Source organism: Amborella trichopoda, chromosome 8, assembly GCF_054954075.1.
Source record: "Amborella trichopoda isolate Santa Cruz 75 chromosome 8, AtrichopodaSantaCruz75HAP2 v2.0, whole genome shotgun sequence".
Lineage (NCBI taxonomy): Eukaryota > Viridiplantae > Streptophyta > Magnoliopsida > Amborellales > Amborellaceae > Amborella > Amborella trichopoda.
The window spans coordinates 32,323,334-32,340,674 of record NC_142343.1 but is presented as its reverse complement, the minus strand read 5'-3'; the positions used below and the strand labels follow the sequence as shown (position 1 = coordinate 32,340,674).

Sequence of the window (17,341 nt, the reverse complement as noted above, 5' to 3'; positions counted from 1 at the left end):
AACCAAGTTCTCTGAAGCCTTCAACAAGGGCTTTTTTGATGTTGCCAACAAGCGAGTGAAGAGTGAAGTCGTTAAGCTAAGAACGACTGAAGAGTGAAGTCGTTAAGCTAAGAACGACTGAAGAGTGAAGTCGTTAAGCTAAGAATGAGTGATTAGAGGCAGAGCCAAAAGAATGCTTGCTGAGGTGCATAGCCGCTCTAGCTTCGTATTATGCAAATATTACACCATAAAAGTTATGCTAGCAAACTTTGATTCTTTCCATAGTAGACCCATAAAATTGGCAACTATTGTATTGCACCATAACCCATTCACTATGTTTTAACATCCAAAAGATGACGAGCAGTAGTTCATCTTTACACAAAAGGGTAAAATATGACAGTAACAATACAAACCAGATGTTTTCAAATACCATATAAATAAAACCAAACCAGCGCATGTTTCTTAGAAAAAATTAAGCATTTAGAGGATTTGTTTGTCTGTGTAGTTTGTTCTTGCAATATTACATTAAAGCTATATCAGTACAATGCACGCACACATGTAATTACAGAAAACAAACATGTAAATTTGTGATCTGATACAAGATGGATTAGGCTTAAACTTGCGATACGGTACAACATGAATCAATGCTTACCAAAATGAATACCGAGAAGTAAAGAATCATATCTCAATATTCAACTAATAACAATCAATGAAACCACCCTCTTCATTCAGATCCAAGCCCAAGCTTGTGTCAGGCACATAACCCAGGCTTTTCATCTGTTTCACCAAACTATCCACCACCCAAATCATCTCAACCCACCTTGGGTTTGACCTGTCCTCTGCTTTAAACTTGTAAACCCTGTTCTTAACCTCAATCCAGCTATACCCCGGACTTGTTCTCAATCCTTTCTCTCTCATCAATTTTCTCACTCTAGCTGCTTCTTCCCAAGATCCAGAAGCAGCATACAGATTAGCCAACTGCACATAAGTTGCAGAACAACCAGGTTCCAACAAAAGCCTATGTTGAGCTGCCCAGCTCCCAATCCGAGCATCTCCATGCAGCCTACAGGAAGAGAGAAGTGACCCCCACACAACAGCATTTGGCAAGATAGGCATACTCCTTATGAACTCTTTGGCTTGATCAAGGAGCCCAGCTCGACCTAAAAGATCAACCATGCATGCATAATGATCCAGTCCAGGATCAATCTTGTGCTCACAAACCATTGAATAGAAGTAATGCCATCCTTCCTCCACAAGCCCCACATGTCTGCACGAAGAGAGAACACCAAGAAAGGTTATGGCATCAGGTTCTATGGCTCTCTTCTCCATCTCTCTAAACAAGTATAAGGCCTCGTCCCCAAGGCCATGATGAGCATAGGCCATGATCATGGCATTCCATGATATTACATCGCGAATTTCTGTCTCTTCAAACATGTAGTTTGCTTCCTCGATGCTCCCACACTTGGCATACATTGTAATAAGAGCATTGGCCACATGGGTATAGGAATGGAAGCCACCTTTTATGGTATGACAATGGATGACCCTACCCTCAGCTAAAGAGCCGATGCCTGTGCATGCTTTCAGGAGGCTTGCATAGGTGAAATCATTGGGTCTAGAGAGAGAAAATTGCATACGAAGGAAGAGGTCCCAACACCTCTCGCCTTGCCCTTGCTGAGCAAAACCTGCAATCAGTGCAGTCCAGGACACAACATTTTTCTCAAGAAGGCCCTCAAACACCTGATACGCTTCATCTAAATCTCCACATTTGCTGTAAAAATTGACCAACGAGGTCCCAATAGAGATGCACAGGTCCAGGCCAGAATGAACAGATATTGCATGAAGTTGGGTACCCAGATTGTAGACTCTTTCACTTCCACAGGCACTAAGAACACTGGACAAAGTTTGCTCATCTGGTTTCATTCCTTGTTTGCGCATGTGAAAGAAGAAGGTGAGAGCATCGTTCGCATCAGAGTTATTTTTATAATAGCCATCCTTCTCATAACCTGAAAAAGCTACACTTCTCTTGGAGATCTTATCAGAAATTGCAGTGGGCTCTTTTGGTTTTCTCAGTCTTCCTTTTTTTTCCTGTCTACTGTCTGTTTTAATGAGTGCTTCCATGCATCCCTCTATGAGGCGCATATGCTTGTTCCCAGAGCCTTCTTTTCCAGGTTGTGGAGAAATTAAATCCAAAATTTCTAAAGCCTTTTCTAGGCTCTCCTCTGATGCTGTGCATGGTTTGTGAGCTAAAAGGGTGTTGAATTGCAGTGATATGCAATAAGTTGGGGAATGAAACCTTCTGGAAACACAATGTGAAAGCCTGGTGATAATCCTTAACTGGAAATAAGACATCCCACAAGAAATCCATTGGCTGCTTCATGCTTGCATTGCAAATGTGACATCCTAACGAGGCACCAAATATGCAATCAAGAAAACCTGAAAATGATAGTTCAACCAATTTACTGATAACCATATTAAACCAATTCACAAATAGGACTTAAGAAAATGAAGGAACCATAAAGCGTAACCAAAATCTCAATCAAATAAGAACATAAACAACAGCAGTTTGTATCTTTTAAAGTAATCGAAAAAGAAATGTAAACCAAAAGTAGTCATAAAATATTCAAACACACTGAAGATGCAGTGAGAAAGAGCTATATACATTGAAAAGCAGCATGTGCTGATAAATATGTGCAGTCTACAAGGAAAATATTTCATTTTGTAGATAAGAGCATAGTTTATAATTGTATAAGCATAAAGGGTCCACTTTGCTAAGTGATAATATTAAGGGCAATCGTGCTATCACAAGCTATTGAGAATTACTTCCCAAAATAGATGTCTATTTGTAACAGGATATCCATGTTCTTATTGTCTATGAAGTGAATCTGATCAATGACGCCCTATGTGTACTTAACCATGCATTCACGGAGCAAACATGTAACCTTGATAAACAAAAGATATCTTATTAGAAGGTTATCCTGGCGCAAATCCAACTGACTATTGTCAGTTCTTAGGCAGCTTCTTCATAGTGTCCATTTCCATTAAGTGCAACCCGGAAACAACAATGGCTACTTCTAAATTCCTCTATAAAGTGCATGGTCCTCATTCATATGATCAGGTATCCTGTATGACCTTTAGATACACTATCATTTTGGTCATCCACAAGTGAAATATTGCATTCCACCATGAGATGTTATGAGCTTTTGCTTTGAAGGTTTCCCGGAGACAAAGGCTGTACCATGTGCTGTGCAACAGGGCTATTAAGACTTCTATTAAGACATCAACCAGGCCATCGGCCAAATTGATTAGACAACCAATTTAAAGGACAGAGATATTGCGCTGAACCCTGCTCTAGTGCATACCAAGCTGTCCTACTCAACAAAAAAAGATGACAACCATGATCCATTATTTGTACATTCCAACCGATTGACATCAAAATCACTTCTAATAGGCTATTTGTCTCAAGAAAGTTGAAGACTAGCATCCAGAATATAGCACAATGGCTTACATGACTGGTTCAATTAATTGGAAACTACTACAAGTAGAAAACGGGCTTCATCCCAAGTGTTCATTGGGAGAGAGAGAGAGAGAGAGAGAGAGAGAGAGAGAGAGATTCAAATGATTGTTCAGTAGGATATGCTCAGTCTGTTCCTGATTTTAGTTATGTTACTTAGTATGGAATTGGGCACTAAGAATTTGTGGATTCTGGTTTAGTTAACAATTTACTCCGAAACCTTTATGTATTCATTATGACGAAAATCAATCACGGGGTCTTGAAATGATCTGTGGCTTCAACATAAAAAATGTCAAATCTCTCACCTTTTAACCTTGGACGATTTTGGCCTCTGTCAATTTGACAAAGAGTTTTGAATTGATTTCTAGTTTCGTGGTAGAAAGATATCTCAGTCTTTTCTTGTATGATATCAGATACAGGGTCTCGAGTTGTTATGCATTTTTCCCGCAATGATATTAAAACTCTCACCTGTCAAGCTTGGAAGTTGTGTTTCTTTTTGTACACTCTCACCATCCATGCTTCATATATTCTTTTTTCTTCTCATTTATTCATCATGTACATCTTGTTAAGTGCAAAGGAAAACACAATCATATTTAAAGAGATTATCCTGTTACACTATTTCCCATAGAATTAGTGTGGCGAAGATGAGGATGTTGAGATGGATGAGTGATGAAACAAGGGATATAATTCGAAATGAACACATTCGGGAAAAATTAGGTATGATACCAATAAGCGATAAAATGAGAGAGAGTAGACTTAGCTAGGCTGGCCATATGTGGGGCAGACCCAATACACCACCAGTTAGGAGGTGTGAGTTAGTTCAAGCAGAGGCTCATAAAGGGCAAGTGATACGCCCAAAAGGTCATGGTTGGTAGTGAGAAAAGATATGGGGACTTATGGTGTCACTGAGAGTATGACCCTTAATAGAGTAGAATGACGAACCAAGATTTGTGTAGCTAATCCCAATTAGTTGGAAAAAAGCTTTGATAATGATGATGATCTGGTTACATTGTTCATTACATTTCTGAATGTACTCCTATTTTTTAATGTTAAAACATATCTAGATGTAGGTGTGGACTCCTTTGTGAATGACATAGTTGCTGATACTTTGCATCCTGAAAACCTAAAGGACCAACATGTTACATCCGATGAATGAAACCGTAATACCAACTTATTTTTTATGTGCCATTTTCAATGGTATTAGTTGAAGATGTCTATTTATATATGTCTCCAAAACATTAATATAATTGCATAAAGGAGTCTAAAATACTTAGTAAGGCTTATGTCTATGGCTCTTTATAACAACAAATTGTTCTTGATCCGTATGATGGCATTCTCTATGGCTTTCTTGAATTGTACAATTTGTGTATCCCATAATCCTACTTCATGTAGTACCCCTAAAACAAGGTTCTTAAGTGGCATCCCATTGTATTAGAGATCTCTACTAATATGGGAAAAATAGAAGTTAATGACACTCAAACTTCTTAGCAAGATGATCCCCTCCTATAGAGACAAGATTGGATGTTTATCTTTGCAAACAACTTGCTAAAAAGGAAGCTCCTAAAATATGTAGGACACAAAGGTGGACTGGCTAGGCTACCTGAGTAATGTACATTATTATGAAACCTGAACTTTGCTTTGGGTATAGACTAAAGCTTACCAATCAAGTAAAAGACAATACTTAGAGTTCTGCAAACTGCAAATCTGCAGATTGATATTGTTGAAATGAATAACCTGTTGGTCGCTGATTATACATATCTATCTCATCAAGTCCTTAGTTAGTGGGTTTCCATGGAACTCTGAGCACCCCTTCAATGTGTAGCATAGAATATTTTGCTTTCCTTAACAATCTCAAAAGCACTCTGTTGGCCTCTCTATGAGCTGCCAGTAACTTTTCTTATCGGGAATGTATTCTATGAGACCATCTATTTTTGGTTCAAGAAGGTCATATCATCTCTAGCTATTAGATTTAAACTTTGGGTACTAAGAACAATGCACAAAGTCCGAGAAATATATTGCGCATTATGCATAATCAGTGGCACACCCTTAGCCACTTGATTTCACATTTGATGGCTAGGAATAAGTACGACCTCTTTGTACAAAAGTAAATTGTCTCATCTTATACTTTCTCTTTTTTATCAGGGACTCAAAAAAATTATTTGTTTGAGAAGCCAATTCGTTTTCTTCTTTCATCAAATTCAATACGCCCCTTCCTACCCTTGAAACAATTCTATAGGCAGTATTTGTTAGAAAAATATAGGATAGCGTAGGAAATATTTTTTGTTGAGAGAAGGTTAACTTGTATTAAAGAAGTAAGTAATTACAAGAACACAGTTCCGCAGACACCCACAAGCGGGGACTCAGTAAAAAATAGAGATGTCAGGTTTATACAAGGATAATACAACAATGAAAAGAAGAATGAAATGTAAAACCTGGTCATATGTTCCAATGGTTACATAATTGATGTATAATCATTTGAGTACCATCTTGTTGTTTTCTGGTTAGATTATCCAAGTTTCATCCACTATTGATGTTACGAGACAAATGTGAGAATAAAAAAAGAGGAAATGCTTTATTGCTTTTTAGTTGCAATGGTGGTAGACAATATTGCCCCTTTTGGGCTCTTTAACAGGTCACAAATTACCTTGAGCTTCAATTTAATACTTATCTTTATTTGCCAAAGAAGGATCCTTGATTGTTATTATGCTACATAAAGTCATAACTACATTCCAAATGCAAAAAATTAAAATATTATACAATGATTCGATTTTCTTAATTTTTTATAACGCTTAAATTTCTTTAAAATATTTTATTCATCATCATCATCATTGAAGCCTTATCCTAACTATTTGGGGTCTGCTACACAAATTATGTTCTGCCATTTTGCTCTATCAAGAGCCTCACCCTCAGTCAGACTGTAAGTTACCATATCATCAATAGAATTTACATCGAAGAGGAATCTTGACACTGGCATATAATTCTTGCATTAAATTTTTTTAAAGGATTTGCTTTTATTGTTGGGTAAGGGAATTATATAGAAGACTCAAGATATATAACGAACACTACAAGAAAGGGAGAGAAACACAAGCAAACTCATACTAGAGATCACAATTAGGGCCAACACATCAACCTGCTTCTTTGTTTCCCAGTGAACATGCTGCAAAGAAATTTCTATAGAGCAACAATCTATATTCTAGAACATTTTGGGAGGCCCTAATAGCAGACCGTACATCACTAAGCAAGTCTTCTTCCACAATGATCTACAACGCATGCTACTATGATCTCACATTCGCATACCATCACAAGCAAAGAAGAACTTGATAGCAAAAACACAAGGGTAAAGAGGACCTTGTATACAATGACAGAACAATCAAGCCATAAGATGTACTGAAAATGGTCTTTATACTGATTAACAACAACAAGATTGTGAACTTTGCGGATGCTTTTTAGGAGATGAAGTCAGGGGATGTTTTCCCATTGAGAAGACAAAAAGGTCATGGAGGCCCATTCGGCTCTCAGTCAATTGGCTCCATGGTTATTTATCCTTGAAATAGCAGTTGAAACTTTCATCATACAAATAATTAACAATATTTAATAAGAAAAGTAACAACAATAAAACATAAAGAAGAAAAGAAGTACCCAATAGAACTTCTATGTATCCAATGAAGTAAATGACTTAGAGATGAATTTAACCAATCACTTTGCATACTCTTGTTTTATGTGAACCACACATCAATTCTGCCATGAAAAGCAAGACCAAATGGCTCCAGTGAATTCAAGAAGGAAATAATGAAAAGAATAACTACGATTTCATGTACAAATAAAAATCTAAAGAAAGGCAACACCCAAAGAGGAGCCAATTCCACTAAACAATCATGCAAATAATTCCAAGCCAATCAAAATAGCTAAACCAGATCACTTTGCATACTCTTGTTTTATGTGAACTACACATCAATTCTGCCATGAAAAGCAAGACCAAATGGCTCCAGTGAATTCAAGAAGGAAATAATGAAAAGAATAACTAAGATTTCATCTACAAATAAAAAATCTAAAGAAAGGCAACACCCAAAGAGAAGCCAATTCCACTAAACAATCATGCAAAGAACTCCAAGCCAATCAAAATAGCCAAACCAGATTCATTGCTTAAACCAAATACAAGTCAATCCAATGAAATAGTAAAAACCACAACAAAAGAAACAAAATAATACCCTAAAATGGATTTAAATTCATAACCTCAACTCTATTAAGCTTGTGCTGCCAAGACCTTGACCTGGTTGGCAAGATTTCCAGTTCCTGTTGGTATTCACAAGGCAATCCTGTGAACAAATATGGGTTCAAAGCAACTTGGTTCTTATCCCCAAGTTCTGAATTCCACTGCTAACCTGCTGGAAGAGAAAGCAGTGCCTTCTAACAATAGCAATTTTGACACCACAATAATGCTCCAACTTGCATTCCTAAGAAGGAATAGCTACTTCACTAAGGAATAATGTGCATTCCTAAGAAGGAACATCAACTAGTCATAAACAATCAATCCATTGATCTAAATTCTAAAGTCTCATTGATTACTATAGGGTCCATCACTTTCGATCAATAATATCAACGTTCAGATACTGTTCTAGGTTTGTAGGGCACTTGATAAGAGATCTTGCATGAATAAACGAGAAATGAAAAATAAGAAAAGCTTAAAGCAGATATTTACAGAGCTACTAATGCTACATGAAAAATCAAAGCATCACAAAGAGAGCATGTCAGAAAACCACAGAGAAACAAGACCACATAAGAGAGAGAAAAACCAAAACAGGTGAAAAGGAAACCAAAAATCCATCATTTACAAATAATTTATCCCAACAAGAAAAAATTGATAGGGCTACAACCCAAATTGGGGTAGAGGGATTTGACGAGAGAGAGCCGGGGTGTGAGAGCTCTAGAGAGAGAGTACAGATGTATGAGAGCCCTAGTACACAGAGAGAGAGTAAAGGAGTGTCAGAGCTATAGAGAGAGAGTGTCGAGGTGTGAGAGCCCTACAACCCAAATTGGGGTAGAGGGATTTGCAGAGAGAAAGCAGGGGTGTGAGAGCTCTAGAGAGAGAGAATGCAGAGGAGTGAGAGCCTTAAAGAGAGACAGAAGGTCGGGGATGAGAGGGAACATAAGAGAGAGAGGGAGAGGCGAGATAGAGAACCTGTGCGCAAGCGGAGGAGAGCAGCAAGCAGGAAAATGACGGGTTTTCACCGGGAAAACTTTCCGTTTCATCGTCCATGATTTTCGACGAAACTTTTGTCATGAACAAAGGTCGGATCAATCACAAAAGAAGAAAAATAAAGTTCCAACTTTTGGTTACCAACTTTCTGTTATCAAATACGCTCCAACAGCACAAACAATCATTCTGACTCATTACATGTCAAATTATTGCATGTCAAATTGGAGTACTCGGTGAGTTACTAAGTTTAAGAATTTTTAAAAAAATTTGTGTCAATTTAATGATACTCTTGCAGGCACCAATTTTGAAATTTAGGAGACAATAAATGGTCTCTTTATAAATAGTTGCAAAAGATAAATAATAATCACTTTGGATATTGAAAATTTTCATGATGGTTTTAAAATCAATTTTCAATATTAATTATAAGATTTAAATTTAAAAAATTATTGATCTCACGATATACACTATTTTTAAAGCTTAAAACCCTAATTTTTTCACAATCATGAGGATAAAAGCCGAGATGAAGGTTTTCTAATGTTAGAAATGCAATTTTCGGTGAGTTATAAAGTGAAACTCATTTTCCTTAAAAAAAAAAAAAAGAAACACCACTTTCGTACCATCTTAAAATACGATAACTATATAGTAATACAATTTTATGAAAATATGACGTAAAAGTGCACCGGTTTCATATTTGGGACATTGAATCGATGTTGTTTTTTAAGATTTATAAGACTATTTATCTTAATTATAAAGATATCACAATTACTCCTAGCCATTAGATGTCAAATTGGGTGGTTTGATTTGTGTCATGAAGTTTCAGAATTTTTTTGTGAACTTTGAGTGTAAAGAGTGACACTCTTAAGACCATTTGATTTGAAATTTAATAGGCAAGTATGATTGTTGCATTTTTGTACCAAAAATAAATAGTTTCTGTATATTTTTTTATTTTTTAAAAACACCCCCACACATGGTTTTTTTTTTTTTTTTTTGGCTTTTTACACCAAAAGTTTGATGTTCGAAACATTCTTCTTATTTTTAAAAAAGAATTTTGAAGTGCAAAGACAGGTCCAATTCCCTATAAAAAGATTTTTAAAACACATCGGTCCATGTTGAACGCATCGAACCAAAGTTTTCAAAAAGACAAGAAAGTAGGTTGGTGTGATATCTTGAACATCGGATGGACTCTCCCATGAAGCTTTCCAAGCCTTTTTCGAGTCTTTGTCTTAGGTGATCCGCCCGGCCACAAAGACCTCAGTGTACCACAAAAAAGTTTAAAAATTGGCAAAATTTCATGAAGTCTAAGAGCTTAGATAGATAGCCATTGAGGAAAACTTAGAGTGTGCTCATAGGATCAAGAAAACATAAAAGAAAAAAACAAAAAACAAAAAGTTTGTGGTCCAACGGACCACCCAGAACATAAGTAGGTTGTAGCAATTGGGGGCAGGGTCCTATATTAGGAAATATTGGACCAACTGGCTCTTTTTATAAATTTTGGCTCGGTGTCTTGAACATCAGACCTTATACCTTAAAAAATATATAAAGTATAGGGCGGTCCAAGGATCTAGACCTCAGACCGTTCCCTACATTGCAAAAAGTAATAAAATAATAAAATTAAAAAGTAGTTTGATGTTTCCAACATCGAATCTTGAAAAAAAATTAGAAAAAATTAATAAATAAATAGATAGTTATGTAAGTTTTTCAAAAATTTGAACCACTTGTAAATATGGTACGGACATAATTTTTCCTAAAAAATATCTTCACATTGAAAAGAATTACTAAGAACCACTTTAAAATTCTTTTTATGAAAAGACCTATGCTTTGAAACGCGGCTCGGTGGGGCAAATCGTTGACTGACAGATGGTGTCAAACGGTTGGATCATAATCTAGATTGGGTTTAGATCAATTTAAATCGAGATATAGAGAAATGTTAAAAATAAAATAAAATGAAAATTTATGGAGATTTAGAATGGACCTAAAAAACAATAGATAAACTAAAAAAATATAAAATAATAATAATATATATATGAGTAACGATCTCATACGACCCTCCTCCACCCATACGTATAGGATCCCAAAGGATCATCATTAAAGTTGGCATCGATCTATAGAAAAGTACTCACATGGCTGTAGGACTTAACTTTTCTATAAATCCGTGTCAAATTTAATGGTGATCTTTTGGGGACTTATACATGAGTGGGGGATGGTCCTATAAGATCATATACATATATATATATATATATATATATCTCTCTCTCTCTCTCTCTCTCTTTATACATATATATATATATATATATATATATATACATATATATATAAGAGGAGTTTTAGAGGGAATTTAATTAGATCTATACCATTCTTGAGCTAGTTTGGTCCCAAATGAATCTATATCATTTTTGAGCCAGTTTAGATCCAAATGATTCCCATCTATGTCAAGGATCCGGATTGAAAATCATTTAATTTTAAAACACTAAAAAAAAACTAACAAACTTTTTCACATTGAATCATATAATCATGCTTCTTAATTTTATTGTGTCTCCACATTGTTAGGGAAGGAAGAAAATGAAACTAAGCTCTACCATTTTACTAAAACTAGCGGCAAGCCCTCACATTTCTCTCTCTAGAAAAAAAAGAGGCAAGCTCTATCCTTCCACCATTTGAAGTTAAAACAAGGGAGAGTGGTCTGCCTATGTTAATCTCGCTTTTGGGCAATGAAATCACATGCTTTAAGAGGCCAAATCAAGCCTACCAACCTTTTACCCACTTGCAGGGGAAAATGAGAAAGGTAAACAATAAAAAAAAAACCCAAATCTTCTTGCTTGGTTGTGAGATAGAAAGACAGAAATATATTGTTAAACTCAAATAAAGGAACCTCCAAGCTTTCGATTGGTTGAAGGGGAAAAAAGACACAAATTCTTGAAATTTTTTACCAAAAAAAAAAAAAACCGTCTAGTTAGCTAATTATCTCCATATTTGGAACCATAAAGCTTCTCGTTTTCTAAAAAGAAGAAAAGCTCAGGCATCTGAAAAGAATGTTCAAACCTACTGGTTCACAGAGACATAGATCTAGTTTTGACATCGAAAAGCAATATTGGAAATTGGGGGTGAAACATGCAAAAACAAGAAACAAATCAAGCAAAATAAGTTTCAAACTATTTAATCCTACGATAGATCGTTACTTCAAGACAATATGTGCTCATTACTGATAATAATCAGTATGTATCTAAATTTCACCTAGAATATTTGTCCTTAGGATATATAGAAGCAGAAGAAATTGAAAACTACCTTGCCAATACAAATGTACAAGTATTACTAGATCTAGATCACCATAGTTGTATCTTTTTAGAAAGAGGAATTCTCACAAAAGCCTTTTGAAAGCAAGAAAATTTCTTTTGTGTGTCCAAATTGGAGGAGACAAGTCCCTATTTATAAAAAGAGAAAATACATTTTTAATTACTTTAGTGACTGTTCAAGTAAGCATTAAATGAAGAGTTGAGTCACTTGAAATCTCTACTATCAAAATGATACATGTATTGCAATTGACATGCAATAGGATAGCTAACTATCACACGGTGTCTCTTTCAGCGCAAGAAGACTAACCGTCATGCTCTATGTACATATCTTCATCAGCAGAGTACAAGTACCAAAGTGCGCTAATCCACCAAAGCTGCATATCTTCACTAAGGGGGCACAAATCACCATAGTGCACCAATCCTCTATAACTAATGGGGCATAAACATTGGAGTGCACCAATCAATCTGATCTGCACACCAAACTACTAGTGGGGCTTCTTTGGAACGCACCTAATATCTACCAATGGCTTTGCCTATTATGGCAAGAAAAAACGATCATGCTCTATATACATATCTTCACCAGTGGAGCACAAGTACCAAAGCGCACTAATCCCTTCGAGTCAGTGTATCTTTACCAAGGGGGCACAAATCACCATACTGCGCCACTCCACCAGAACCAATGAGGTATAAAACATCAAAGTGCACCAATCCATGTGATCTGTGCACCAATCTACTGGTGGGGTTTCTTTAGTACACCCCTAAACCTACCAGTGGTTTTGCCTATTATGGTAAAAGAAACAGAGCCACAAGCCTAAACACCATACATATGCAGGGTAAGGGCAGCTCTTGCACTGAAGCGATTGTGCAAAAGAAGTGTGTCATTAAGCGCCCTTAAGCCCTCATACAGGCACATGCACACATTTTGTATGTTTGTATAGGCACTCTCTCCATTTAGTTCTTAAAGTACAAGTGAAGAGGATAAACTCATATATAAAAAAGTCTTCCCACCTATTACTACTCTTTTTACAAAGACAAAGCACGCTATCAAAAACACTATGTTACAAACATACATTATTTTCCAAAAGCAAAATATAGCAATTTCCTCCACTATTTAAAAAGAATATGCAAACATTAGGCAACATATGTCATTCGGAGACCATGACAATATCTTTCTATTTAAACCTTCACTTAGTGTATGCACTACGAAGTACATCATGCTCTAAAATAGCATATAGTTGTGAACCAAGAATCTTATCTAACATTGCAATAGCACAATACACAAGCGACATACACTCTTTGGTGTCTCTTTATATTGTCGGTTGTTATGGGCCATGAGCCTATATCCTGATTTTTGTGAGGCTCTAGATATGAGGTCAATTTCATAGGAAGTGATCTCACTTACACACTTATATAGGTGAGACTATCAAGGGTGTATTTGCATATTAAACAACCTAACTGTATCAGTTACAAACATCATTATGAGCCTAGCTCAACCTCTTCTCATGCAGGTCGTCACTTGATCTTTTCACTGTATGGATGGATCATTCTAGAATTGGTGCTTAAAATTTTTTAACCATGTCTAGTGATCCAACTAACCATACAAATGGCTTGTTTTTACCACATTGAATATCAACCTCTTAAGGTAACAATAGGCCTAGATTGGATTGACACTATTGATTGTTACTCTATGGACTCTAGCCTCATACTATTGACATCCAACTGTTGTCTTCCCTTGTAAGGCCTTTATCGAAGGATCGACCAAATTATCATTGGATCTTACAAATTCTATATTTTCCACTCCATCTTAGATCAACATTTGGATGGAGTCATGTCAGTGTGCAACATGCTATTTGATGTTGCATACATCATTATTTGCTTGAGCAACTATTGCATAGTCATCATAGTTAATTTTGATCACCAATATTCGTTTAAGCCAATATAGAATTTCATGTAGCAATTTCCTTAACCATTCTGATTTTTCACAAGCAAAATCCAGTATTGAATTCCAATTCCATAGTGCACCGAGATATGCACATATGCTTCGTTGAGCCCCATGATATCACTCCAATACCTAAGGTAAAAATCCATCCGAATGTGAATTGGTGATTCTTTGAGTTCTATGCTCCAACTCTAGGGGTGGCAATAGACCTGGACACGACCTAGAACCTGATAGCTAGACCCAATCGGGGTCTGGTATGGTTCAAAAATTTGGACCTCGGAGGTTGAACTCGCGGGGTTGGATCCGGGTCCAAATTTTGAACTTGAACACTATTTGGGTCTGGGTTTGAATCTGGTTCTAGATCTGAGTCCAGGTCCACGTCCTGATTCCACATTATATCAATGTTGCATACATCATTATTTGCTTGAGCAACTATTGCATAGTCATCATCGTTAATTTTGATCACCAATATTCGTTTAAGCCAATATAGAATTTCATGTAGCAATTTCCTTAACCATTCTGATTTTTCACAAGCAAAATCCAGTATTGAATTCCAATTCCATCGTGCACCGAGATATGCACATATGCTTCTTTGAGCCCCATGATATCACTCCAATACCTAAGGTAAAAATCCATCCGAATGTGAATTGGTGATTCTTTGAGTTCCATGCTCCAACTCTAGGGGTGGCAATAGACCTGGACACGACCTAGAACCTGATAGCTAGACCCAATCGGGGTCTGGTATGGTTCAAAAATTTGGACCTCGGGGGTTGGACTCGCAGGGTTGGATTCGGGTCCAAATTTTGAACTTGAACACTATTTGGGTCTGGGTTTGAATCTGGTTCTAGATCTGAGTCCAGGTCCACGTCCCGATTCCACATTATATTTTTGGGTCCCAAGTTATGAAATTATATATATATATATATATATATATATATATATATATATATATATATATATATATATATATATATATATATATATATGGGTTGTGTCCAATCGAGTCTAAGTCTGAGTCCGGTTCCCACATTATATTCTCATATCCATCGGTCCCATAATACTTTTTCAGACCCCACTCGATTCGTTGTCACCCTATCCAACTTGCAGTACTATATCCTTTCAACACTACCGGATAACTAGTCTAATGCATGCCAAAATAGATAGTTCCTTTGAGATATTTCAAAACTCGAGAGATTGCATCCTAATGCTACCTACTTGGGCAACTAGTATATTTACTAACTTGACCTACTATATATAGAATGTCTCGTCTTGTACAACTCATTGCATGCATCAAACTACTAATTACTCTTGCATATTCAATTTAAGAAATATATCTCCTTTCATTTTTCATGAACTTTATATGATCCATTAGTATGAAGTTCGCTTACAATCACTGTGCTCGAATTTATTGAGCATCTTGTTTATATAGAGAGTATGGGTTAAAACCAAAGCAACGTCGTTTCTCATTATCTTGATACCAAGTATCACAGTCTAGAAACCCTGTATATTTAATTGCTAATGCTACCAAAACTACTCTTTCCACAAGCCCTCAATTTGGGTTTTAAAATGTTTAATTTCTTCTCTATCACATGTCCTATCCATCCTTCTATCTGTACATTTTGCCACACAGACCTCACCTCATTACTAAGGTTCTGTCTTCTAACCATATTACCTCAAATCTGAAAGAAGTGGGTCTAAATCTGTGTCCCTTTATGTCCATAATTAGGGCAACATGTTCAGAATACCAGTGAGGCAAAGCTTTTACCATTTCTCTCTAATTCCATCGACCTTGTGCCAGATCCATGTACATATGCCAGCAAACTAAGTTCCTTCTTTTCTATACTTGTGTTGGCGATCTAAACACTTTCCACAACAAGAGCCCAAGTCCAAAATTTCGAAGAAAACTTCGCTTTATATACTCAACCCTTGTCCACAGTAGAGCCCAATTCCAAAGAAACCTTCGCTTTTTCCTATGTAGTTTTTGTATACAGGCACCGAAAAAAAAGAGCACATACACCATGCTCTGGCATGAGCATGCTGTAAAATAACTCTTTGGGGCAAAATGGATACCTGGGAGGATTTTCTTCATCTGAAATTCTGAGATGCATCTAGGTATCATTAGATTGTTATTTTATAAAACAAAACTTTATTTTTGAGTTCTTGAACACCAAGATCTTCCCTAAAAAGTTAAAGAGGTTTTGCTTGAAGGGGCAAATGGACAGTATGCTCCCGTGGGCACATGAAATCTTTTTAAACGGGCTCCTCTAAAATAAATAAATAAAAATAACTTGCAAGTTAAATATTTTTTATGGTAGAAGAAACCACAAGAAGAACCGATACCACAAGTAGAAGACTTGCAAATGGAGAGAACTTTTTCTCTTGGATAAGAAAATGGAAAAAATTCTTTCTTAAATGTGAAAACGATGCCTGGGCATGGAGACATAAAGCAATTATAGATGGTCTCCTTTTATGTGTACACAATGGAAAGATAAAGTGGGTTAGTAACATGCATAAATGTAAAAACAAAACCTTGAGAATATTTTTGAGAGAGAGAGAGAGGAATATTTTACAGAGAGAGAAGCTTCCCTCATTGTCAAGCAACGAGTCTCAACTTTTAAGGTGATGAAGATGCACGTGAAGATCCAATCCACTCAAAAGTGACCTTACATTAGGGATACCACAAAGCATCTCTCTCTCATTTTTAACCACGGGAAACCTGCATTTATTGAGTCAATAAACAGTAAGTCCGGCTCCCATAAAATACAAAGAAAACAAGATTGACTTAAAAGACAATTATGTCAAGAAGCTGCAAGTCTTTGATCCGCATTTTTTGTTTTTTTTTGTTTTAGGAGTAATTTCGTGGAGATGGGCTCTTTTATCTGTGATAAAAATGGATTTCAAGATGTCATGTTGTGCTGACAAACCACTTCAACTACTTAACCTTTAACCCATGTTTTTCTTAGCTTGAAATTTTGATATCAATGGCCTAAAATTAAGCAATAAATGATAAAGATGATCGCTAATGGCCTCTTGATTTGCTTAATTGGACACCAATAGTCATCTTTTAGATAGACGATTCTACTGCTGATAGTTTACTTCTTCCTAGTGCTTAAACAGGTGGTTTGAATCAGAATAAGCCCAAACCGGTGGGGCTGGGGGCGGGTGGAGGGCCAATCTGGTTCTTGAGAGCCCCAAATTGTCTAATGCTCTTGGTTTTTGAAATTTTTCTACTTCTAGATGTATCTGCATGAAGGTTCAACCATTCATATTGGCCCAAATCATCGATGAAACCAGGTTGACAGGTAATTGGTTCAGAACCGATTTTAGTTTTTAAATCATCTGGTGTTCCTACAAATTCGGAATTGGCCATAAAGATAGTTAATATTAAAAGAGAAAAGCACATATGTTCCTACTTGGCAGCTGGG

General features: G+C 36.4%; 1 protein-coding gene across 6 annotated transcripts; it reads right to left on the bottom strand.

Moving 5' to 3' along the window:
• Positions 1-437: 437 nt before the first annotated feature.
• On the bottom strand, positions 438-8,975 carry LOC18423581 (Tetratricopeptide repeat (TPR)-like superfamily protein). Of its 6 annotated transcripts, none has more exons than XM_020674685.2 (3): positions 8,670-8,919; positions 7,130-7,228; positions 438-2,412 (listed from the first exon to the last, which is right to left on the bottom strand). In XM_020674685.2, exon 3 carries the CDS (start codon positions 2,326-2,328, stop codon positions 676-678), a length of 1,653 nt encoding a protein of 550 aa, XP_020530344.1. In that variant the 5' UTR covers positions 2,329-2,412; positions 7,130-7,228; positions 8,670-8,919; the 3' UTR covers positions 438-675. The 6 variants fall into 6 exon arrangements, with proteins under 6 accessions (XP_020530344.1, XP_020530340.1, XP_088729836.1 ...); XM_020674681.2 differs by lacking the exon at positions 7,130-7,228 and adding an exon at positions 7,724-7,986 and having other exon boundaries at positions 8,670-8,867; XM_088873710.1 differs by lacking the exon at positions 7,130-7,228 and adding an exon at positions 7,699-7,986 and having other exon boundaries at positions 8,670-8,859.
• Between the last annotated feature and the right edge of the window lie 8,366 nt (positions 8,976-17,341).

Excerpts from the sequence above, each read along its gene's own strand:
- LOC18423581 (XM_020674680.2), bottom strand. The coding sequence starts at position 2,328 with ATGTCTTATTTCCAGTTAAGGATTATCACCAGGCTTTCACATTGTGTT.